The sequence below is a fragment of the Halichoerus grypus genome, chromosome 2 (assembly GCF_964656455.1).
Source record: "Halichoerus grypus chromosome 2, mHalGry1.hap1.1, whole genome shotgun sequence".
NCBI classification, from domain to species: domain Eukaryota; kingdom Metazoa; phylum Chordata; class Mammalia; order Carnivora; family Phocidae; genus Halichoerus; species Halichoerus grypus.
Window position 1 is genome coordinate 158,865,060 of NC_135713.1, and position 24,484 is coordinate 158,889,543.

The 24,484-nt window shown below is 36.2% G+C and overlaps 1 protein-coding gene across 7 annotated transcripts in view; it reads left to right on the forward strand.

The window, feature by feature from the left end:
• ZNF624 (zinc finger protein 624) overlaps window positions 1–22,732 on the forward strand; it is a 48,661-nt gene extending 25,929 nt beyond the window's left edge. For 3 of the 7 annotated variants that reach the window (XM_036094613.2, XM_036094614.2, XM_036094615.2), the window contains 3 exons: window positions 3,291–3,417; window positions 4,147–4,242; window positions 14,788–22,732. In XM_036094613.2, the coding sequence (XP_035950506.2) occupies window positions 3,291–3,417; window positions 4,147–4,242; window positions 14,788–17,003 (2,439 nt within the window). In that variant the 3' untranslated portion in view covers window positions 17,004–22,732. The remainder of the gene's footprint in view (window positions 1–3,290; window positions 3,418–4,146; window positions 4,243–14,787) is intronic. The other 4 variants (XM_078067973.1, XM_078067972.1, XM_078067974.1 and 1 more) reach the window with 2 other exon arrangements.
• Window positions 22,733–24,484: the final 1,752 nt, after the last annotated feature.

Below are 24,484 nucleotides of genomic sequence, written 5' to 3' on the forward strand. Positions count from 1 at the left end.
TTAGATCATAGAGTTAGTGATTATAAGTTTGAATTCTGGAGTCAAAATGCCTGAATTTGAATCTAGACTTTACCTTTTCTGAGAACTTGGGCAAGACATGGAACCTTTTCATGCCTCACTTTTCTTATTAGCACCTTCCTTACTGTGAGGATTCAGTCATTACATAACAAGGCCTTAGATCAGCACCTGACAAATATTATGCACTGTATGTATGCAAAGGAAGAGAGAGTGGTTTCATGAATCCCTTTGTACCTGATGCCTATGTTCAACAAGTATCAGCCCCTGGATAATCATATTTCATTTGTAATCTTACCCTCTCTCATTAATTATTTTGAAGCATATACAAGACATATAATTTCATTTACAAATATCTTGTTACATATCAGGGTGCCTGGGTGGCTCAGTTGGTTAAGTGACTGCCTTCAGCTCAGGTCATGATCCCGGAGTCCTGGAATTGAGTCAGAGGGAGTCTGCTTCTCCCTCTGACCCTACTCCCTCTTGTGCTCACTCTCTCTCTCTCTAATAAATAAATAAAATATTTTAATTTAAAAAAAAACATCTTGTTACATATCTATAACATGTTTTTTAATGTTAAGTATATTACCATGGTTTCAGCTAAAAATCAGCAGAAAGCCTTAATATCATCAAATATTGGCTTGGTATTTGTTGCCCTAGTTGATTTATATGTTATGATTGGTTACTGTTGTCTCTTAGGTTACTTTTAGGCTAGAGTTTTCCCCCTCCGTCTTTTTTTCTCCTTGTAATAATTCATTGAAGAAACCCACGTTATTTGTACTTTCTAGCTGTGTTGCCCAGGAGAGTAGCCACTAGCCCAGGTAGCTGTTGAGCACCTGAAACGTAACTAGTCCAAACTGAGATGCCCTGTAAATTTAAAATGCACGTCATACCTCAAAGACTTCATACAAAAGAGAGTGTCTCATTAATAATTTTTACATTGATTGCATGTTGAGATTATAATATTGCATATATATTGGGCTAAATAATATTAAAAATAATTTCACTTGTTTCCTTTTATTTTTAATGGGGCTGCTAGAAAACCTTAAATTACATACGTGACTTGCAATATACTTCTACTGGACAGTGCTGATTTAGAATTTCATACAACATGGATTTTATTGATTGTTAAATAAGGGTTATTTAAGATGTTTCTCTTTCCCCTGTATTTCCAGTATATTGTTCTTTAGATCTAGAGGCTTAATCAGATTCTGATTTGATGCTTTCTTTTTTTTTTTTTTAAAGATTTTATTTATTTATTTGACAGAGAGAGACACACACAGCGAGAGAGGGAACACAAGCAGGGGGAGTGGGAGAGGGAGAAGCAGGCTTCCCGCAGAGCAGGGAGCCCGATGTGGGGCTCGATCCCAGGACCCTGGGATCATGACCTGAGCCAAAGGCAGACGCTTAACGACTGAGCCACCCAGGCGCCCCTGATTTGATGCTTTCCAAAATGTTTTTGGCAACAGTATCTCATATATCCCGTGTATACTACCAGAAGGCACATAATGCCTTGTTGAGGCCTCTTTGGTATATTAACAGCCACTGATGACCCTTTAATTCATTAGAGGTTGCAAAATGATGATGTTCTAATTTTTTTTTGTTCCTTATCATGTATTAACTGGAATCCTTCCATAAAGAGAAATCTCTCCTCATCAACTGTGTGATCACACTTGATTACTATACAAGCTATATATATTTTCCATAGGAAAAGGACAAACGGTTAATTCTTTCTATTCATTTACCGGTTTCCAGGCATCCTCCAAAAATAATCAATGAATATTTTTAGAGTAGTATTATGAAATCATGAATTTAAATGTGCGTTTTTGAAACCCATTGTATTTATTATCCTCACTGTTGTTCAAATTGTCCCATTATTATTAACTAGTGGGAGCCTCTTCAAGTTATCTCCTGTGTCTTAGATATGATCTTAGTAATCTTTGGTAGCTGCCCTGCCTTTTGGTGTCACAGAATGTTCCAGGCCTTGGTTCCTTTTAGTGAAAAGTAATACTTAAAAGCCACAGTGTAGCTTGCATAATGTTACCTCATTAGTTATTGTTTTTATTTTTAGGGCTTTTCCGTGGTTGAAGCTAGGAAATATATTTTATTTTTTTCCTTAAAACTGAAATAATTCATGAGTTTATACTGATACTTCCAATTCAAATTTGGATCTATGGAGTTATTGCATAATCTCATCAATATTACATTTATATCTTCTTTCTGTCATGGCAAATTTATTTGTTCTCAGGGGCATCAGTAATTTGCCACTAATTTGCTTTATCAAACACTACACACACAGCAGTTACAAAATAGCATTTTCATCACTACCACCAACAGTTTGATTATTTATTGAAAACACAGCTTTTGTTTTTTGCCATTCTTTTTCTTCTTGGGGTATATTTCACAAAGGATATACAGAAAATTGTTATGTTTTAAAGTCACTTAAAATATTTCATCTTTGATGGATGTCTGTGCTTCAAACTGGTTTCATTTTTCTTTTAATTTTTAGGGATGACTTTTTTAAATTTTAATTTTCCTCGTAATACATTTACATGGTTCAAAAGTAAAATCTACAGAACGAGAAATATTCAAAAGAGTCTAGCTTCTAATTTCAGTCCTCTCCACTCTCTCTATTTCCTCCTTCCTCTAACAGGTAACCACTAAAAAAATGTTATGGCTCATTCTTACATTTTTTTATATAAGCACATATATAATTCATATCCTGACCAAAGAAGTTCTCCAAAGTCCCCAGGATTTCTAACTTTTCTTGCTCAAAGACAGAGCTTACAATATTCTGTATCTACAATCTGAATGATAAACTGTCTTTTATTAAGTCATATTCTGTAGATTTGGAACTGAGGAAGAGTAGATAGTATAGATAGGCCAGGGTTTTGAGGGAGAAAGGATGATTTGGGTAGAAACTACTAGCTGTTATCAAATGTTAAGACTTTCTAGGGAAGGAGGAAACCATACTGTTTGGCTCCAGATAATATAGTAAGACCAATATTTCAAAGTTAGAGAAAGCCAGATTTGAATTAGTCTGAAAAGAAAATCCTGCTTCAAGTAGAACTCAGGAAATGGAATGGGCTTCCTCTTGTAGTTTTAAGTTCTTATCAGTGGAGAGATTCACTCATCCTTTAAGGGTTGAACTAGTTGACTTCAGGGGTCATTTGGTGATTCTGATTTCTGGAGTATTCCTCCAGTTTTATATGTACTATTCTGCCCAGCAGTTCTCATTGTGTAGTCCCTGGGTGATCACAGTGTATTTATTTTAGGATTCCGTGACATTTAAAGATGTGGCTATAGACTTCACATTAGAAGAGTGGAGGTTGATGGACCCTTCACAGAGGAACCTACACAAGGATGTGATGCTAGAGAATTATAGGAATCTTGTCTCCCTGGGTAAGAATAACTTCTGTGTTCCCGTATCTACCCACTTGATCAGGTTTGCTGAAGATATAGAGCCTCTAAAGTACTTAACTGAACTTGGGGTTAGAGTTTAGGCATTAAGATCTCATATTAGGGGGATGTTGTTGGGAGTCATGCTATCCCTTGCTCTTAATTAAGTGGCCCCCCCATTGTAGAGTGAGGAATACATATTTCATTGGAATCTTGGAGATTGTTGACAGTAGCCCAGATTTAGAACTAAAGTTTTTTCTGATCACTTTTATAAATGGGAGTTATCAGTACCTCCAGAAAGAAAGGAAAAAATGTGTTCATTTTCTTTCTAAACTCAGATTATTCCCATGTTCTATTATCCCAGAAAAGCTGGGATCATGGTGTTGAGCTCCTTTGTAATCATCTGTAACACCACACCACCGTACGATAGGATGTTCTGCTGTGCTGGGAATGCTCTGTATCTGTGCTGTACAATATGGCAGGCGCTAGCCCCTTGAGGCTACTGAGAACTTGAAATCTGGCTAGTCCAACTGAAGAAAGGAATTTTAAATTTTACATAGTTTTAACTAATTTAAATAGCCACATGTGGCTGTTGACAACTCTATTGGGCAGTGCATCTCTAGAACTTCCCCTAATAGCCACTCTGCACTGAAGATTAAGAGCTGAGACTGAATTTGGCAATAGTTCTTACTCATAGACACAGTCAAGTCCTATTCATTTTTTTCTGAACAGGGCTCGCAGTTTCCAAACCAGACATGATATCTCATTTGGAGGATGGAAAAGGACCATGGGTTGTAGTGAGAGAAATTGCAAGAACCCCCTATCCAGGTGAGTTAATAAGAACGAGGAGGACTGGATTTATTTCAAGTTTATAGGTTATGGATGGAGCAGAACATCTGAAATATTTTGGGGAGTATCCTTGCTCAAAACTATCTCAGAAGAAGAGATTCTCTCCCTCCCTTGCTCTCTCTCTCCTTTTTCCTCTCCTATTGCTTCTTCTTCTCTCTCTGTTCTCTACTTTTGATTCCCAATCCCATCTTACTTTGCTTTCTTGAGGACATGATCTTCATACTTAGTCCTTCATTCAAACATGCATGAAGCACTCCTTTCAGTTCTGTCCTCTCCAGTTAACTTTACATTTTTCTCATTTGTTTAACCATTTTCTGACATCTCTTCCTTCATTAATTTTCCTGAAAACGCTTTCCTAAGGGTCACCACTGGTTCCTTTTAAGCCAAACCTATTGACTCATTATTTAACTTTCTTCACTTGCAAGCCTGCTGAAATTTGGGGGGAACCCTCCTCTTCTCCTCCAGGTTCTTCGCTAATTGAAAATACAAACAAGGAATCAGTTGAGAATCAAAATACAGTACTTATTTATGTATTTAATTGATGTTTATCAGACATCTGTATTCTGTGTCCTGGGTTAGGCACTAGGTCTACAGCAATGAGTAAGATGGACCAGGTCCCTGCCATCACGAAGATTAAATTTTGAGAATTAACAAGTATATAAATAAAAAGAAGCTAAATAATGGTTGTAACAACCTTCAGTTATGAGATCAATTGGGGGATATGAAAGAGTAACTGGGATGGAGATAAAGGTGCCTCCTTCAGAGAGTATGGTCAGGGAAGGCTTCTGAGGGGGGGACATTAAAGCTGAGCCCCCAGAAGCAACCAGCCAAGGGAAGAGGAAAGGAGAAGCATTCCAGGCAAAGGACCAGACACAGAAAAGAATGAAATGTGTCCTAGAAATGAAAAGGAGGCTGCTATGACTGAAGCCTCAGCGAGCAGGAGACTGGTATCAGAGTTAGACAACAGCCTGCCTACTCAGAGCTTTGTAGGTGATAGTAACTATTTGGATTTTAATCAAAGTGAGTGTGCAGGCATTGACAGACTTTAATCAAGGATTTTTAGGAAATAACTCTGTGTGTGGAAATTGAACTTGAGGGCATTAAACCAGGTAATGAGGGTGTTACAATAGTCTAGGCAGAGATGATAACTTTCGTTAAACTGATAGTGGAGATGGAATTAAAGAAATAGATTCTAGTTCACTTGAGCATGTTATCACGATGCCATCCGTAACTCAGTATGTTTTACATATATTCTTTTCATGTATCAATATTATAGATTTTTTATTCAAGTATAATTAACATAGTTTTATATGAGTTTCAGATGTACAATATAATGATTCAATAATACTATTCATCACTCAGTGTTCATCAAGATAAGTGTGCTCCTCGAGATGCCCTTCAACAGATGAATGGATAAAGAAGTTGTGGTCCATATATACAATGGAATATTACTCAGGCATCAGAAAGGATGAATACCCAACTTTTACATCAACATGGATGGGACTGGAGGAGATTATGCTAAGTGAAATAAGTCAAGCAGAGAAAGTCAATTATTGTATGGTTTCACTTATTTGTGGAACATAAGGAATAGCCTGGAGGACATTAGGAGAAGGAAGGGAAAAATGAAGGGGGGGAAATCGGAGGGAGAGATGAACCATGAGAGACTATGGACTCTGAGAAACAAACAGGGTTTTAGAGGGGAGGTGGGTAGGGGGATGGGTTAGCCCGGTGATGGGTATTAAGGAGGGCACATACTGCATGGAGCACTGGGTGTTATATGAAAACAATGGATCGTGGATCACCACATCAAAAACTAATGATGTATTGTGTGGTGACTAACATAACATAATAAAATTAAATTAAATTTAAAAAAAAAAACTAAAAAAAAAAAAAGATAAGTGTGCTCCTTAATCCCCTTCACCTATTTCACCTATTTCACCCATCCCCCCCACCTCCCCTCTGGTGACCACCAGTTTGTTCTCTGTATTTAAGAGTCTGGCGGGGGGGGGTTAATCTCTTTTCTTCGTTGTTCATTTGTTTTGTTTCCTACATTACACTCTGACTGACTTATTTCACTTAGCATAATACCCTCTAGGTCCATCCATGTTGTTACAAATGGCAAGATTTCATTCTTTATTGTGGCCAAGTAATATTCCATTGTATATCCATACCACATGTCCTTTATCCATTCATCTGTCAGTGGACACTTGGGTGGCTTCCATATCTTGGCTATTGTAAATAATGCTGCAATAAACATAGGGGTATATATATCTTTTCAAATTAGTGTTTTTGTTTTATTTGGGTAAATACCCAGTGGTGGAATTACTGGATCTTATGATAATTCTGTTTTTAATTTTTTGAGGAACCTCCATACTGTTTTCCACAGTGGCTGCACCAATTTACACGCCCAACAGTGAATGTGAGGGTTCCTTTTTCATCACATCCTCACCAACATTTTTTATTTTTTGTGTTTTTTATTTCAGCCTTTCTGACAGGTGTGAGGTGGTATCTCATTGTGGTCTTAATTTGCATTTTCCTGTTGAGTAGTGATGTTGAGCATCTTACCATGTCTCCATCAGCCATTCTGTATTTCTTCAGAAAAATGTCTTTTTGTGTCTTCTGCCCATTTTCAATTGGATTATTTGTTTTTTGGGTGTTGAGTTGTTTAAGTTCTTTGTATATTTTGGATATTAAGCCCTTATCAGATGTATCATTTGCAGTTATCTTCTCCCATTCAGTAGGTTGTCTTTTTGTTTTGTTGGTGATTTCCTTCACTATGCAAAAAGCTTTTTAGGTTGGTGTATTTAATAGTTTAATTTTACCTTTGATTTCCTTGCCTGAGGAGGTATATCTAGAAAAATGTTTCTATGCCCAATGTCAAAGAAATCACTGTGTATGTTCTCTTCTAGGAATTTTATGGTTTCAGCTCTTACATTTAGGTGTTAAATCCATTTTGAGTTTATTTTTCTGCATGATGTAAGAAAGTGGTCCAGTTTCATTCTTTTGCATGTAGCTGTCCAGTTTTCCCAGCACTGTTTGTTGAAGACATGGTCTTTTCCCCATTCTGTATTCTTGCCTCCTTTGTTATAAATTAATTGACCATATAAACATGGGTTTATTTCTCGATTCTCTATTCTGTTCTATTCCATTGATCTGTGTCTGGTTTTGTGCCAGTACTATACTGTTTTGATTACTGCCACATTGTAATGTCATGAAATCTGAGATTGTGAAACCCCAGCTTTGTTCTTCTCTCTCTCCCTTTTTTTTTTTTTTTTTTTGGAAAGGGGGTGGAGATCATGACCTGAGCCAAAATCAAGAGTCAGATGCTTAACTGACTGAGCCACCCAGGCGCCCCTGTTCTTCTTTTTAAGATTGCTTTGGCTATTTGGGGTCTTCTGTGGTTCCATGCAAATTTTAGGATTATTTGTTCTAATTCTATGAAATATGTTGTTGGTATTTTGATAGGAATTACATTGAATCTGTAGATTGCTTTGAGTAGTATGGACATTTTAACAATATTGGTTTTTCCAATCCATAAGCATGGAATATCTTTCCATTTGTTTCTGTCATCTTCAGTCCTTTTCATTAACATTGAATGTTGAAAATATTATATATTTTTGAAAGGATGAATGAAAAGTAGACATTAGAGATAGTTTTAGATGACTCTTTAGAGAAGACTCCCCCCTCCCCACCATGAAGAGGGAAAGAGAAATGGAGCAATAGCTACAGGAAAATATGGAATAAAGAACAAAAATCTTTTGTTTTATATTTGAGATGGGAGTTTTTATGGCATATTTGCGTGCTGATAACAATGATGCCATAATGGAGAGGGCGAAATTAACGTTGCAAGACCAAGATGGGATCAGTGAAGAACTAAAACTAAACTGTGTGAGAAGGTTAAAGGGAATAAACTCAAGAAAGGAAAAGGAGGGATTTACCACTGATAGGCAGAGAGGCCACCTCTTCTGCTATCACACTAGGAAAGTTGAAGAAGGTGGATGCAGATAATAGGTCAAGCAGTAATGGGAAGATCAAGACATTCTATTATAATAGCTTTTGAACTGAAAGTAAAATATGAAGCAAGGCCATCAGCTTATAGTAAGGTGAAGAAAGAGTTGTGAGAGAGGGAAAGATACATATTTTTTTTAAGATTTTATTTATTTTTTCAACAGAGAGAGCAAGACAGCGAGAGAGGGAACACAAGCAGGGGGAGTGGGTGAGGGAGAAGCAGGGCTTCCCGCTGAGCAGGGAGCCCGATGTGGGACTCAATTCCAGGACCCTGGGATCATGACCTGAGCCGAAGGCAGACGCTTAACGACTGAGCCACCCAGGCGCCCAGGAAAGATACATATTTTAAGATACATAGATTTCATTGGGGAAGCCATGTTGGCCTGATGCTTTTATTATGGAAAGTGTTTATAGTTTCTATTCCTTCTGTAGTTATAGGACTATTAATATTTCTTATTTCTTCTTGTTTCAGTTTAGTAAATTGTGTTTATCTGGCAATTGATCCATTTTATCTAAAATTTAAATTTATTGGCATATTATCCTCTCTTTTAAATGTCTGTATGGATCTGAGGTGATGTCTCTCTTTTCTTTTCTTTTTTTATTTATTTATTTATTTGTTTTTGATGTCTCCCTTTTCATTCCTGACATTGACTTTTTTTTTTTTTTTTGTCTTCTCTCTTTTAGCTTATCAGTCTTGCCTAGGGTTTATCAATCTTATTTGGCTTTTAAAGAATCTTTTTTGTATGTTTGATTTCTGTATCATTACTTTCTTCTCTTTATTTTATTGTTTTTAACCTTTTTAACATTTAATTTGCTGATCTTTTTTAACTTCCTGAGTTGGATATTTATATCATTGATTTTCAGCCATACTTTTTTTATAACTTATTTAAGGCTATCTAGACTTCATCACACCCCATAAAAGACCAAAAAAAATTTTAACAACAACAAACGAGAAAAACCCTACATTACACCCTTTTTTTATGTAGCAACTTCATAATTATTGAGTTCAAAGCATTTGGTAATTTCCGTTGTGATGTCTTTGTCCCTCAGGTTATTTAGAAATATTTTTCTTAATTTTGTACCATCTGGGGATTTTCTAGTAATCTTGCTACCTTAATTTTTCCTGTGGTCAGAGATGCTGTGTATGATTTCAGTCTTTACAAATTTCTTAAAATTTGCTTCACCACGTGGACAATTTTGAAAACATTTTGTGTGCACTTGGAAAATGTGTAGCCTATAGGTATTGAGTGCAGTTTTAGATATATCAAGTTTTTGTTTTAAGATTTTATTTGTTTGAGAGAGAGCACACAAACCAGGGGAGGAGCAGAGGGGGGCGAGAGAGGGGGAAAGAATCTCAAACAGACTCTGCAATCAAGTGCAGAGCCCAGTGCAGGGCTCAGTCTCACGACCCTGAGATCATGACCTGAACCAAAACCAAGAGTCAGAGGCTTAGCTGACTGAGCCACTCAGACACCCCAGATATATCAGGTTTTTTGTTTTGCTAAAATCTAAGTATTTATTGATTGTCAGCTTATTCTGTGAGTTATTAAGAAAGATTTTAATGTTTCCCAGTAAGACTGTAGATTTGTCTGTTTCTTATTAGTTACTTTAATTTTTTCTTTATGTATTTTGAGGCTGTATTATTAGATAAATACAAAGTTATAACTGTTATACCTTTCTGTTAAATTGGACCTTTTATTCTTCTGAAGTGTCTTCTTTATCTCCGCAATGGTTTTTGCCTTGTACTAATATCACTATAGCATCTTTCTTTTGGTTATTGTTTATATAGTACCTCATTTTAATTCTGTTATCTTTTATAAATCCTTGTATTTTGTTTCTCTTATAAGTAGCATATTGTTGGATTTTTGTTTTAACCAATTGTTAGATTTTTATCTTAACCAGATTTTGTTTGTAACCCAGATGGTACAGAATTACTTCTAAATAACCTGAGGGACACTCTGTATCTTTTGGAGTATTTAGTTCATATTTACATAATACAATTACATAGTGTTTAAATCTGTCATCTAACTGTGAAAGTATCTTGCCTGTTCTATATTCTCTTTTCCCCATTCATGCCTTTAGATTTATTATCTCTTATTTTTCTGTTTCCCCCTCTAATAACTTGATAATTATAAATTTCTAAAATTATTTGCTTAATGGTTAACTTTGAGATTAAAGCATGCATCATTGATTCAGCAGTCTTAGATTTTCTCTCTTCCCACACAACACAAGTATCTTAGAACAACTTATTTAACCTAATTTATATGTTGTTGAAATTATGTATTTTAATTCTATTTATATGTCAAATCTCATAAGACTATGTTCTATGCAGTCAGTATTCATTTAGATTTATCTGTATTTTTGCCTATACTTTCTCTTCATTTTTTTCTTCATTTCTAAGCTTCTACCTAGGGTTATTTTTCTTCTGCTTAAAGAATACTCTCCAATATTTAATTTTATTCACACCTGCCAGTATCCTATTCCCTCCATTTTTCTTTTTTTTTTTTTTGAAAATTATTTTTTATTTTTTAAGATATTTATTTATTGAGAGAGAGAATGACAGAGAGAGAGCATGAGAGGGTGGAGGGTCAGAGGGAGAAGCAGACTCCCTGCTGAGCAGGGAGCCCGATGCAGGACCCGATCCCGGGACTCCAGGATCATGACCTGAGCCGAAGGCAGTCGCCTAACCAACTGAGCCACCCAGGCGCCCTCCCTCCATTTTTCTTTTTATCTAAAAATATTTTTAATCTTCTTTTTGGATAATATTTTTGGTAAGTTTAGACTTCTAGGTTGGCATCACATTCTTTCAGCATTGTGAAAACATCATTCCTTGTTTTCTGTCTTACATCAAATCTGTTGACAAGTCAACCATCTGTTTAATTCAGGAGTCAGCAAACCTTTTCTGTAAGAGGTAAGACAGTAGATATTTTAGGCATTGTGGAAACATAATAACTCTGTTGCAACCACTCCATTTAGCAATTGTAAGCACAGAAGCATCCAAAGACAAAATGTTAACCAAAGAATGTGGTTAAATTTCCACTAAAACCTTATTTATGGACACTGAAATTTGAAATTCATATGATTTTAATGTGTCACAATATATTATCCTTTTAATATATTTTTCAGCCATTTAAAACTATCTATTCTTATCTCACTAGCCATACAAAAACATATAGTGGAACAGATTTGGCTGTAGTTTGCAACCTGTGATCTGATTGTTTCCCCTTGACAGAAATCTGTCTTTCAGTTTATTTTATATTTCCGTTGTATTTTTCCTACTTGGGATTAATTTGGCTTCTAATATCTGTGGCTTGATATTTTTTATCTGTTTTGGAAAATGTTTTGGTGTTAATGTCTTTGAACTTGATTTCATCTCATTCTGTCTCACTTCTCTTTCTAGTCTTCTGGGACTCTTACATCTGTGATAGACCTTTTCACTCTATCCTATATGTCTCTGTAATGTTTTTTAAAATAATTTTTTCAAGTTTTTCATCATTCTGTACTTCAATATGCATATTTTCTACTGACTTAATTTCCATTTTAACACTCTCATGTGTCATATCTACTGTGCTTTTAGTCTTTGAGTTCTTATTTTCCAGTTCTAGAATTGGCATTTGATTCTTATTTTATACTTTCCAATTATTTGGTGGAATTATTGGTCTTGTCTTATTTTCTTGAATGTACTAATCAGCATTAATTTAAGACCTCAACGGTCTGGATACCTTTTAGATCTGTTTCTATTATCTATTTTTTCTCTTGAATTTTTTCTTTTTTCTTTTTTCTTTTTTTTCCTCTCTTTTTTTTTTTTAAGATTTATTTATTTGAGAGAGAAAGAGAGCAGGGTGGGGGCGTTGGGGGAGGAAGAGAGAAACTTAAGCAGACTCTGGACTCAGCATGGAGCCCAATGCAGGGCTCAATTTCATGACCCTGAGAACATGACCTGAGCTGAAACCAAGAGTGGACACTCACCAACTGCACCACCCACATGCCCCTCTCTTGACTTTTTTCTAATGAGTCTTTTGTCTTCTTGTATGCCTATTAGTTTTCATTGTCAAGCATTGATATGAGAACTTGAGGTTCTGGATTGTGTAATCTTTTTCCATAGAGAATTATTTGCCTTGGTGGGCTGCTAGGATAAAGGCTGTAACCGTCCCCAGTTACCTTAATTCAATTAAACATTTAAGTGAACTGGGTTCTAGGGGTGCCCTCTTTGGTGTCCCTGAATCCAAATCTTTATCCTTTTTTTTTTTAAAGGTTTTATTTTTAAATAATCTATACACCAAACGTGGGGCTCGAACTTACAACCCTGAGATCAAGAGTTGCATGGTCTACCCACTGTGCCAGCCAGGTGACCCTCAAATCTTGGTCTTTTTAAAAAAGATTACACTGTGGGGTGGTGGTCTTAAAACTTGCTTGTATATACAATTTGATATTTTACTCTTTTCAGAAAAAATTTATTTGAGAGAGAGTGAGCATGCATGCATGCACAGGTAGGGGGAGAGGCGGAGGGAGAGAATCCTCAAGCAAACCCTCCACTGAGTGTGGAGTCCAATGGAGGGCTCGATCTCACGACCCATGAGATCATGACCTGAGCCAAAACCCAGGAGTCGGACGCTCACCAACTGAGCCACCTAGGTTCCCCAATATTTTACTTTTTTTTTAAAAGATTTATTTATTTATTTGAGACCAAACACAAGCAGGAGTGGGAGAGGGAGAGAGAATCTCAAGCAAACTCCACACAGCACAGAGCCCAACTCGGGGCTCAATCTCACAACTCTGAGATCACAACCTGAGCTGAAACTAAGAGCTGGACACTTAACTGACTCTGCCACCCAGGCACCCCAATATTTTACTTTTTAGAACACTTTTATACTTTTTTTTTTAAGTAGGCTCCCCGTGGAGTCCAACATGAGGTTTGAACTCACAACCCTGAGATCAAAACCCAAGCTGAGATCAAGAGTCAGATGTTCAACTGACTGAGCCAGTCAGGCGCTCCACACTTTTATACTTGTTTTTTTTTTTTTTTAAGATTTTTTATTTATTTGACAGAGATAGCAAGCACACGCACAAGCAGGAGCAGAGGGAGAGGGAGAGGGAGAAGCAGGCTCCCCACGGAGCAGGGAGCCAGATGTGGGGCTCAATCCCAGGACCCTGGGATCATGACCTGAGCAAAAGGCAGATGTTTAACTGACCCACCAGGTGCCCCTGCATTTTTATACTTCTTTTAAATTTCTAATTAACTTTCAGGCAATTATTTCTAAATGTTTAAAAACAAATTGGATTGGGGCACCTGGGTGGCTCAGTCGTTAAGCGTCTGCCTTCGGCTCAGTTCATGATCCCCGGGTCCTGGGATCAAGCCCCGCATCGGGCTCCCTGCTCGGCGGGAAGCCTGCTTCTCTCTCTCCCACCCCCTCTGCTTGTGTTCCCTCTCTCGCTGTGTCTCTCTGTCAAATAAATAAAATCTTTAAAAAAAAAAAATAAAAATTGGATCAAAACCTTTTGTGGATAGTGGAATGTTTCATGACTTTAAAAATCAAGGTTTAAGTAGTTTTTATCCAATTTTTTTGACAGACTTTCAGGAATGTTCTTAAGACATAAAAAGGTTGCAAAACTACCCTTGATGATTATTATTACTATTCAAAACATTAATAACTATAAATATTAATTTTGACTAATTTGCTGTTCAACTACTTTCTGAAAAATCGTAGTGTTTTTTTCCATAAACATCTGATTAAAAAGTACATACAAAGACTTGAATAAACTACCCTAGGAAATTTGAGAAAGCCCTCATACAAAAAGCCAGCAAGCAAAGAATGAGAACAAAAAGAAAGTATGGTTGGGAACAAATGCCCTCATTTGAGAAAGGCCTCATACAAAAAGCCAGCAAGCAAAGAATGAGGACAAATAGAAAGTATGGTTGGGAACAAACAAATGCCTGGTTTGTAGAGTAAATGGGAAGCAAGAAAGTAGTCACAACTTATTAAGAATGATCTGGGGAAAAAAAAGTTCACTGTAAAGGGAATGAGAAAAGAAGTATTTGAGATCCTTAGATTCTAGGAGGGTTACCATAAATGAATTTTTTTAGTAGGGGAAAAACTGAGTTTACTACTTTGGTTCTTGGTTCAACCAGCCTCCCTCAAACCTACCTCTTTCTTCTTAGAAAACAAGGCCAATTTGCAAGCAGTTAAAACTTCATATTCATTGGGCGCCTGGGTGGCTCAGTTGGTTAAGCGACTGCCTTCGGCTCAGGTCATGATCCTGGAGTCCCGGGATCGAGTCCCACATCGGGCTCCCTGCTCAGCGGGGAGTCTGCTTCTCCCTCTGACCCTCTTCCCTCTCGTGCTCTCTGTCTCTCATTCTCTCTCTCAAATAAATAAATAAAATCTTTAAAAAAAAAAAAAAAACTTCATATTCATTATCAGCTGAGGTTTCCCTTTTATTATCCTGTTTACTGAGATCTTCCTAGCTTAGGAAATGGGAGTCATTTGATTTGATTTATTTCTTTTTTTCCCCCAGAGTTGGAGACCAAAGCTGCAACCAAGAATGTATCAACCGCGGATATTTCTGAAGATGCATCTCAAGAGACCATAATAGATAAACTCACAGAGAATGGTCTATGGAACTCCAGAATGGGAGGATTATGGAAATGGAATGAAAGGATATTGAGATTGCAAAATAGTCAGGAAAATCATTTGAACCAAAAAATAGTTACTCACAAGAAAATTCCCTCCGGTCAAAGAGGCTTTAGATTTGGATCTATTCTTTTTCCTGAAGCAGGAGTTATCAGAGAAGAACCCCACAGCAAATGCCAAACACGTGAAAATTTCACTGAGAATTTAGATTTGATTACAAATACACATATGGGGAAGAAAATTTGCAAGGATACAGAAGGCAGCAAAGCCATAAGGCCTACTTCAGAACCTACGTTAGGGAAAAAATACAATAATAAAGAAAAGCCCTATAAATGTAGTACATGTGAAAAGTCCTTTCGTTATAGGTCACTACTCATTCAACATCAGAGAACTCACACTAAAGAAAAACCTTACGAATGTAATGAATGTGGGAAAATGTTCAGCCAGCCTTCATATCTCAGTCAACATAAAAAAATTCACACGGGAGAAAAACCCTATAAATGTAATGAATGTGGAAAGGCCTTCATTGCCTCTTCATCACTTATGGTACATCAGAGAATTCATACTAAGGAGAAACCTTATCAATGCAATGTCTGTGGAAAATCTTTTAGCCAGTGTGCTCGCCTTAATCAACACCAGAGAATTCAAACCGGAGAGAAACCCTATAAATGTAGTGAATGTGGGAAAGCTTTCAGTGATAAATCAAAACTTGCAAGACATCAGGAAACTCACAATGGAGAGAAGCCCTACAAATGTAATGATTGTGGGAAAGCCTTTAGGAATAAGTCATATCTTAGTGTACATCAGAAGACCCATACTGAAGAGAAACCATATAAATGCAATGAATGCGGGAAATCTTTCAAGAATACCACAATTTTTAATGTCCATCAGAGAATTCATACTGGAGAGAAACCCTTTAGATGTAATGAATGTGGGAAAGCCTACAGAAGTAATTCAAGCCTTATTGTACATATAAGAACTCATACTGGGGAAAAACCCTATGAATGTAATGAATGTGGGAAAGCATTCAATCGTATAGCAAATTTCACAGAACATCAAAGAATTCATACAGGAGAAAAACCTTATAAATGTAATGAATGTGGGAAAGCATTCATTAATTATTCATGCCTTACTGTACACCACAGAATGCATACAGGAGAGAAACCTTACAAATGTAATGAGTGTGGAAAGGCCTTCATGCGTTCTTCATCCCTAATTATACATCAGCGAATTCATACTGAAGAGAAACCTTATCTATGTAATGAATGTGGGGAATCTTTCAGAATAAAATCACACTTAACTGTACATCAGAGGATTCATACTGGAGAGAAACCATACAAATGTAATGAATGTGAGAGGGCATTTACCAAAATGGTAAATCTCAAAGAGCATCAGAAAATTCATACTGGAGTGAAACCTTATAAATGCTATGATTGTGAAAAATCTTTCAGGACTAAGTCATACCTTATTGTACATCAAAGGACACATACTGGAGAAAAACCATATAAGTGTAATGAATGTGAGAAAGCTTTCACTAATACATCACAACTTACTGTACATCAAAGAAGGCATACTGGAGAAAAACCCTATAAATGTAATGAGTGTGGGAAGGTTTTCACAAGTAACTCAGGCTTTAATACCCATCAGAGAACGCATACCGGAGAGAAACCATTTAAGTGTAATGACTGTGGGAAAGCATTTAGCCAGATGGTACATGTCACAGAACATCAGAAAATCCACAGTGGAGAGAAACCCTATAAATGTGATGTCTGTGGAAAAGCCTTTAGGAGGGGTTCATACCTAACAGTGCATTGGAGAACACATACTGGAGAAAAACCCTATACATGCAAGGAATGTGGAAAAGGTTGTATCACCCTATCGCAGCTAACTCTACATCAGAGAATTCATACTGGGGAAAGGCCCTATAAATGTGAAGAATGTGGAAAAGCCTTCAGAACCAACTCAGACTTTACTGTACATCTGAGGATGCATACTGGAGAAAAACCCTATAAATGTAATGAATGTGGAAAAGCCTTTAGGAGTAGCTCAAGCCTTACTGTACATCAAAGAATACATCAAAGAGAAACTCAGCTCATATAAAGATTAATAAATCATTCATCCAGATGCCAACTCCACAAGAAGAATCATAAACTGTGTCTTTTATGAATGTGGGAAAACTTCCAGGAGCAGTTCACCAGAAAATACACACTTAAGAGATACTTTAGAGGGGGCGCCTGGGTGGCTCAGTCGGTTAAGCATCTACCTTCAGCTCAGGTCGTGATTCCAGGGTCCTGGGTTCAAGCCCCACATCGGGCTCCCTGCTCAGTGGAGAGTCTGCTTCTCCCTCTGCCCCTCCCCCTGCTCTTGCTCTCTCTCAAATAAATAAAATCTTTTAAAAAGAGAGAGAGACTTTAGAAACATAAGAATGTGGTAAAGCATACAGTCATATTAAATCTTAGAAGTTCTAAGAAAATTCACAATAGAGAAAAATAATGGACAAATGAAAGTATTCATCCATATTTTATACTTTATTCACTTAACAAATCATCTTCAATGAATTGCCTATATATTTTTTGCCTATTTTTCTATTGGTTTGTCTTTCTTATAAATCTGGAGGTGCTCTTTATATATTTGAAATATTAATCCTTTTTCATGTGTGTTGCAAATTTTTTTAATCTAGTGATTGTCTTTATGCTTTTTTATATAGTAAAAGAGTTTAACATTTTAATTTTTCATAGTAAGATATTTATACATTTTACTTTTTAGATTGTTAATTTACTCTTTTAGTTAAAAGGGTTTCCTTAATCCGTAGGTTATACAATAGTCTCCTAAATTTGTTTCTAAGATTTTGGTTATTTTTTACATTGAAGTCTTTAATCCGTCTGGACTAGATGGCTAGTCATAGAAGAGTAAATGGCCATTAATCTCTGAAAATGTTATGAACCTAAGGAGTACTCAGGGAAATGCAAATTAAGACAACCAATGAGATGTCACTTCCACTTCGTGGAGCTGACAAAAATTAAGAGATCTTTTGCTAGTGGGTTTTGGGGAACCATCTACTTTTACAAAAAGGTTTTATCAACTTATATTTCCACCAGCAATTCAGCAATATATATTTAAAAGTTTTTAAATAAAATTTTAAAATAAAAATCCTTTGACCTAGCAGTCTCACTTTGGGAATCTGCCCCCACAGAAATAACATCATCAATGCATAAAAATACACACAAATAAGGAGTTCCATCGAAGTATCGTTTGTAGAGACAAAGTAGAAAACCAAGTGGAGACAAAGTGAATGCCCATTGATGGGGGGATTGTGATATAACCATTCTATGGAACAGCATGAGAGTAATTTTTAAAATTAGTTATTTCTACATTAGTTGATCTCAAGGTATTTCCACAAATTTTAATAACTAATTGCTTTATTACAGAGCTTTATGTGTACAGGATTTTATTTTTGTTAATGATTATACCCATTTATGTATATATGTGTGTATGCGTTGAGCATGGAAACAAGTATATATACCAGAAGAATATATACCAGGCTGTTATTATTGGTTAGCTTGAAGGGAGGGAGAAAAGTAGGGGGATAAATGGGGGGAAGGACTGGAATTTTTTTTTTAATTTAAATGCAGCATGTATGGCTTAAAACTCAATGTAAAACTGTATTTGTGTGAACTTTTGAGAACCATGAATGAAAGGATGGTCTCCAAAAAGTTAATGATTGTTTTAGAGTGGTGGAGTATCCAGTATTTTTTGTTTGTCTGACTTCTGCACTTTTCTGTAATTCATAAGTTTTTCTTTTCAATGAGCATGTAATATTAACATAAGCAGGAAAAACCTATTTTACTTGTGGAGGTAATTCACTGGACACCTGTTATGTACCAAGAATTACCCTAATACATTGGCAAGGTAGGGGCAGTCATGGATCTAAGAGCATGGGAATTGGTTCTGATGCTGCCTAGATTCCAAAGAAGTTACCCAGCACTTCATTCCCTCTACCCTCTTGGTTTCATTTGGAGGAGGTAGTAATTTCAGACAAATAGAAAACATATCCAAGAGTATCTGGAACTTGCGTCCAGGCTATAGACTAGAGGTCTGCAAGCCTCAAGAGAAGTTCCACCTTCAACATGACACTGAAGAAAATGTCACAATGGTGAAAAGTTCCATGTATAGCCTCACAGAACATTCCATGATGGATTATAGAGAGAGGAAACAGCCAACGATACCCAAGTCCATAAATGAACTCTTGGAAGTTCTGGAAATACTAAGAGTCCTGGAACAAAAATGAGAACCTAGAGGCTGCAGCCCTGATACCAGAAGACCCTAACAGACCATGGACATGATGAGCTATGCTTCAGTGGAGGCTGAAGAAAAGAGAATCCAATACCCCTCCCACAATGTTAGAATATGTATCTATTTAATATTGGGAAGTGGATATTGGACAAATGATATGAGCTCCCTCCCATTACAAGTGAATAATTTGACACTTTAAAATGACCATTTCTGATTGAATTTTAATAGTGGAACTTACAAACTGTTACCAAGAAACATACCTCCTTTGGATGTAATATACCAGTTTCTGATTGGAAAGTTTGAGAGTTAAACCTTTAAATATTACCCCTAAAAGACCCTGCCTTTAAAGAGTTGACATAACTTGATGCCTAGTCTGTTGGCTGCTCCTTTCTACCTCCTAACCCTTACCACACATAAAACCCTCTTCCCTGCCTTAGAGCGAAGCATTTCAAGAAGAGGAGCATGGTCAGGTTCAAATGACATAAGGGATGGAGATGACACAGGCCACCTTTACTAGAGCAATTTCAATGGAGAGGAAAGGCGACAAAGCCTGATTCTAGTGTGCGGCAGTATCTCATTATAGGTTTAATTTGTATTTCCTTTGTGGCTAATGATATTGAATCTCCTTTTAGGTGCTTATTGGCTTTTTGAATATCCTCTTTTGAGAAGTGCCTTTTCAAGACTTTAGCCCATGTTTTTTAATTGGGAACTCTTTGTTCATTTGTAGGATTCTTTCTATATCCTGGGTGCAAGGTACTTTTTAGACACTTGTGTTACAAACATCATCTCTTCATCTCCAGCTTGCCTTGATGTCCTTTGATGAATAGAAGACTTTAATTTTAGTGAACAACTAATCAGTCTTTTATGATTAGTGTTTTTTGTGCCCAGTGTAAGAAATTTTTTCCTAATCCAAAGTCATAAAGATATTTTCCTACATTCTCTTCTGCACTTTTCACTTTTAGGTCTACAGTCCATCTGAAATTAATTTTTATGTGTGGTGTGGGGTAAAGGTCAAATTAATATTTTCCGTACAAATATACAATTTATTTGACATCATTTAATTGAAAAGGCCACCTTCTCCTTTCCCCCTTGTGTTGTAGTGGTATTATGATAAATCTGATGATCGTATATGGGAGTCTATTTCTAAATTATCTATTCTGTTCTTTTATTCCATTGAACACCAAATGTTCTTAGGGTAAACAGATTTATAGTAAGTCTTGACGTCTTGCGGTATATGTCTTCTAATTTTGTTCTTGTTCAAAATTGTCACTGCAATTCTAGATCCTTGGCATTTTCATATACATCTTTGAATGATTTATTTTTTCAGTTGTTCCACACCAAAAAGTTGAGATTTTAATGGGCATTACATCAAATATATAATTTCAGAAGAATGGACACTTTAACAATATTGAGACATCCAGTCTATGGGCATGTTATACCTTTTCATTTATACACATCTTTTAATCAGCAATTTTTGTATTTTTTCAGTGTAGAAATTTTGAACATTTTTATTTGGTCTTATGTATTCAGTGTTTTGATGTTATAAATGCTATTATCTTAATTTAGCTTACAGATTTCTGCCAATTTATATCAAATATATACAATTATCCTTGAACAACACGGGTTTGAGCTGTGCACGGATTTTTTTTTCAATAAATATATTGGAAAATTTTTTGAAGATTTGGGACAATTTGAAAAACTCACAGATGGACCATGTAAGCTAGAAATATTGAAAATTTAAGCAAAATATGCACAAAACATATGTGGAAAATAGTCTTTTATCACTACCATAAAATATACACAAATCTATTGTGCAAAGTTAAAATTTGTCAAAACTTACACACACAAGCAGACCATACATGACGCCATTTGCACTTGAGACAAATGTAAACAAAAAGATGCAGCAGTGATAGCTGTATAAAATTAACTGTAGTCCATCTGGACTTCTGTAATAATTTTGTATCCACCTGCTGCTATTGCCTTAAGCTCAAGTGTTGTATACACTTAAAATGCTGTGTGACACTGTCACTGAGCAGTTCATATCTGATAAATTGTATATTACAGTAAAAAGTCATCTCTCACAGTTCACGTATTTTTCATCATGTTTAGTGAAATACTGTAAACCCACAAATAACACCATGGGACCCATATGAAGAGCCCCTAATGATGCTGGAAGTGCTCCCTAAAAGCAGAGAAGTCATGACATTATAAGAAAAAGTTGAATTGCTTGATAGGTACCGTAGATCGAAGTCCACAGCTGCAGTTGCCTGCCATTTCAAGATAAATGAATCCAGTATAAGGATCACTATAAAAAAAAAAAAAATTCATGAAGCCATCACTGCAGCTAAGCCAGCAGGTGTGAAAACTTTGCACTTTTTGTGAAATACCTTTTTATCATACTGAAAATGCAGCTTTTATGTAGGTGCAGAACTGTTATAAGTAAAGCATAGACTATAGACTCATACGATTTGAGAAAAAGCGAAGCCTATATGGCAACTTCAAAAGAAAAAGGAAGATGAAGGATCTAAAGCTGGAGAATTTAATGCCACAATGGCTGGTTTGATAATTCTAGAGGTTTGGCTTTTAAAATGTCAACAAGAGAAGCAGCTTCTTCTTACCACGAGGCAGCAGATTAGTTCCCAGACACCATTAAGGAAATCACTGAGAAGGAATATCAATCTGAAAAGGTTTTTAATGCAGACAAAAGTGCACCATTCTGGAGAAGAAAAAAAAAAAAATGCCACAAAAGACATTAGGAAGAGAAGCAAATACCAAGATTTAAGGCATCGAGGGATAGGTTAGCTACTGTTCTGCGCAAATGTAGTTGGGTTTATGCTCAGGACTGCCCTTGTCTGTAAAGCTGCTAACCCTTGCAGCTACCAGTCTTTGGGTTGGACAACAAGAAGGCCTGGACAGCAAGAACTGCCACCCCCCCCCTTTTTTTTTTTAGGAACTTTGTTTCCATTGGTTCCAACAGTGCTTTGTCCCTGAAGTCAGGAAATACCTTGCAAGTAAGGAACTGCCTTTTAAAGTTCTTTTGGTACTGGTCAATGTCCTTGGCCACCCAGAACCTCATGAGTTCAACACTGAATGTGTCAAAGTAGTCTGTTTGCCCCCAAACACATCTCTAATTCAGCCCCTAGACCACGGGTTCATAAGGACCTTGGGAGAGCCCTGATAGAATATCAAAAAAATCTGGAAGGATTACACCACTGAAGATGCCATTGTTGTTATAGAAAAAGCTGTGCAAGCCATCAATCCTGAAACAGATCCCTGCTGGAGAAACTGCACATCAGCTTATCATCACAGGTAAGTAAGTTTTCAAAAAATGTAACAAGGTTTCCAGTACTGTATTATGACTATGACTGTAATATGGTACGCCATAAAAATTTTATAGCAATTTATTCATTAGTATACAGGCGAGGCTACCATGACACAATCTTATTGTACTGGGCTACCATAAAGCAATCATATTGCTGCTTTTTGTTTTTAATGCGTGATGTGTAATACCTGTAAATAAATGTACATTTTTTGCACATTATCTTTTCATTTCTGAGGTCTGCTGTTAAATAATACATATAACACCACAGTGTTTTGTATCATAAGACAATATTGATGTAGGTACTGACAGATGATTCACCTTGTAAACAGATCATGGAAAATTACAGCATCAATAATTATAGTGCAGTTCTGTAAATGTATTTTCTTTTCCTTATGATTTTATTAACACTTTATTTTCTGTAGTTTATTATAAGAATATAGTATGTAATGCATATAATACACAAAATACGTGTTAATTGACTGTTTAGTGTTATCAGCAAGGCTGTTGATCAATAAGAGGCTATTACTAGTTAAGTTCTTGGAGAGTCAAAAGTTATATGTGGGTTTTTTACTGGGGGGCGTCAATACCCCTAATATCCACATTGTTCAAGGGCCAACTGTATAAATGATACACATATCTTATATATTACAGTATATTATATGTATTATAGTATACTATTATATATAACATATAATGGATATATATCATACCCAAAGGAATGAACAAACTTCATAATACAAACTAGCCTATCCAGTGGCCTTGATAAATTCACTTGTTAATTTTAATTGTTTATTTTATTGGACTTTGTATACAAAATGTCATCTGCAATAAAGTTTTTTTACTTCATCCTTTCCTATTTTTATACCATTTTTTCTTGCTTTTTTGCACTAGCAGTTACCATCAGAAGTAGTGATTGTGGACATCCTTGCCTTTTTCCCAGAATTTAAAAGAAAACTCTAAATATTTTACCATTAAGTGTGATATGAGGTATAAATTTGTTTGTAGGTAATCTCTATCAGATTAAGAAAGTTTTCCTCAAATCCTAGTTTGCTGAGACTTGTCATCATGAACAGGTATTGAATTTCACCAAATACATTTTTTTTTTAAGATTTTATTTATTTATCTGACAGAGAGAGACACAGCGAGAGAGGGAACACAAGCAGGGGGAGTGGGAGAGGGAGAAGCAGGCTTCCTGAGGAGGAAGCCTGATGAGGGGCTCGATCCCAGGACCCCGGGATCATGACCTGAGCCGAAGGCAGATGCTTAATGACTGAGCCACCCAGGCGCCCCTCATCAAATACATATTTTGCATCTGTTGAGATTACCATATAGCTTTTCTCATTCTGTTAATGTGGTTGAATTATATGGATTGATTTTTTTTTCATTTAAAAAATTGTCATAAAAATGCACATAACATAAAATTTACCCTCTCAACCATTTTTAAGTGTGCAGTTCAGTGAAATTAAGTACATTGATATTGTCATGCAACCATCACCACCATCCATATCCAAAACTCTTTTCATCTTTCTAAGCTGAAACTCAATACCCATTAAACAATAACTTCCCATCCCTCCTCCCCTCAGCCCCTGGAAACTGTGATTCTGTTTTCTTTATTTGTGAATTTGACTATGTTAGGTACCTCATATAAATATTTGTTCTTTTGTGACTGGCTTATTTTACGTAGCATATGTTCCCAAAATTCATCCAAAGGATTGATTTTTGAAAGTTAAGGCAATCTTCCACTCCTGGAACAGATTCCATTTGGCCCTTGTATATTATCTTTCTAATATATTATTGACTTACATTTTTAAATTTTTATATAGGACTTTATGTCTATGTCCATGTTGTTTTGTATGTTTCCTTTCTTGTGGTAGCTTTTTCAGGGATTATTATCAGAATAATGCTGGTCTTATAAAATTAATTGAGATTCACATCCCTTTTTTTTGTCCCCCAGAAGAGTTTGTGT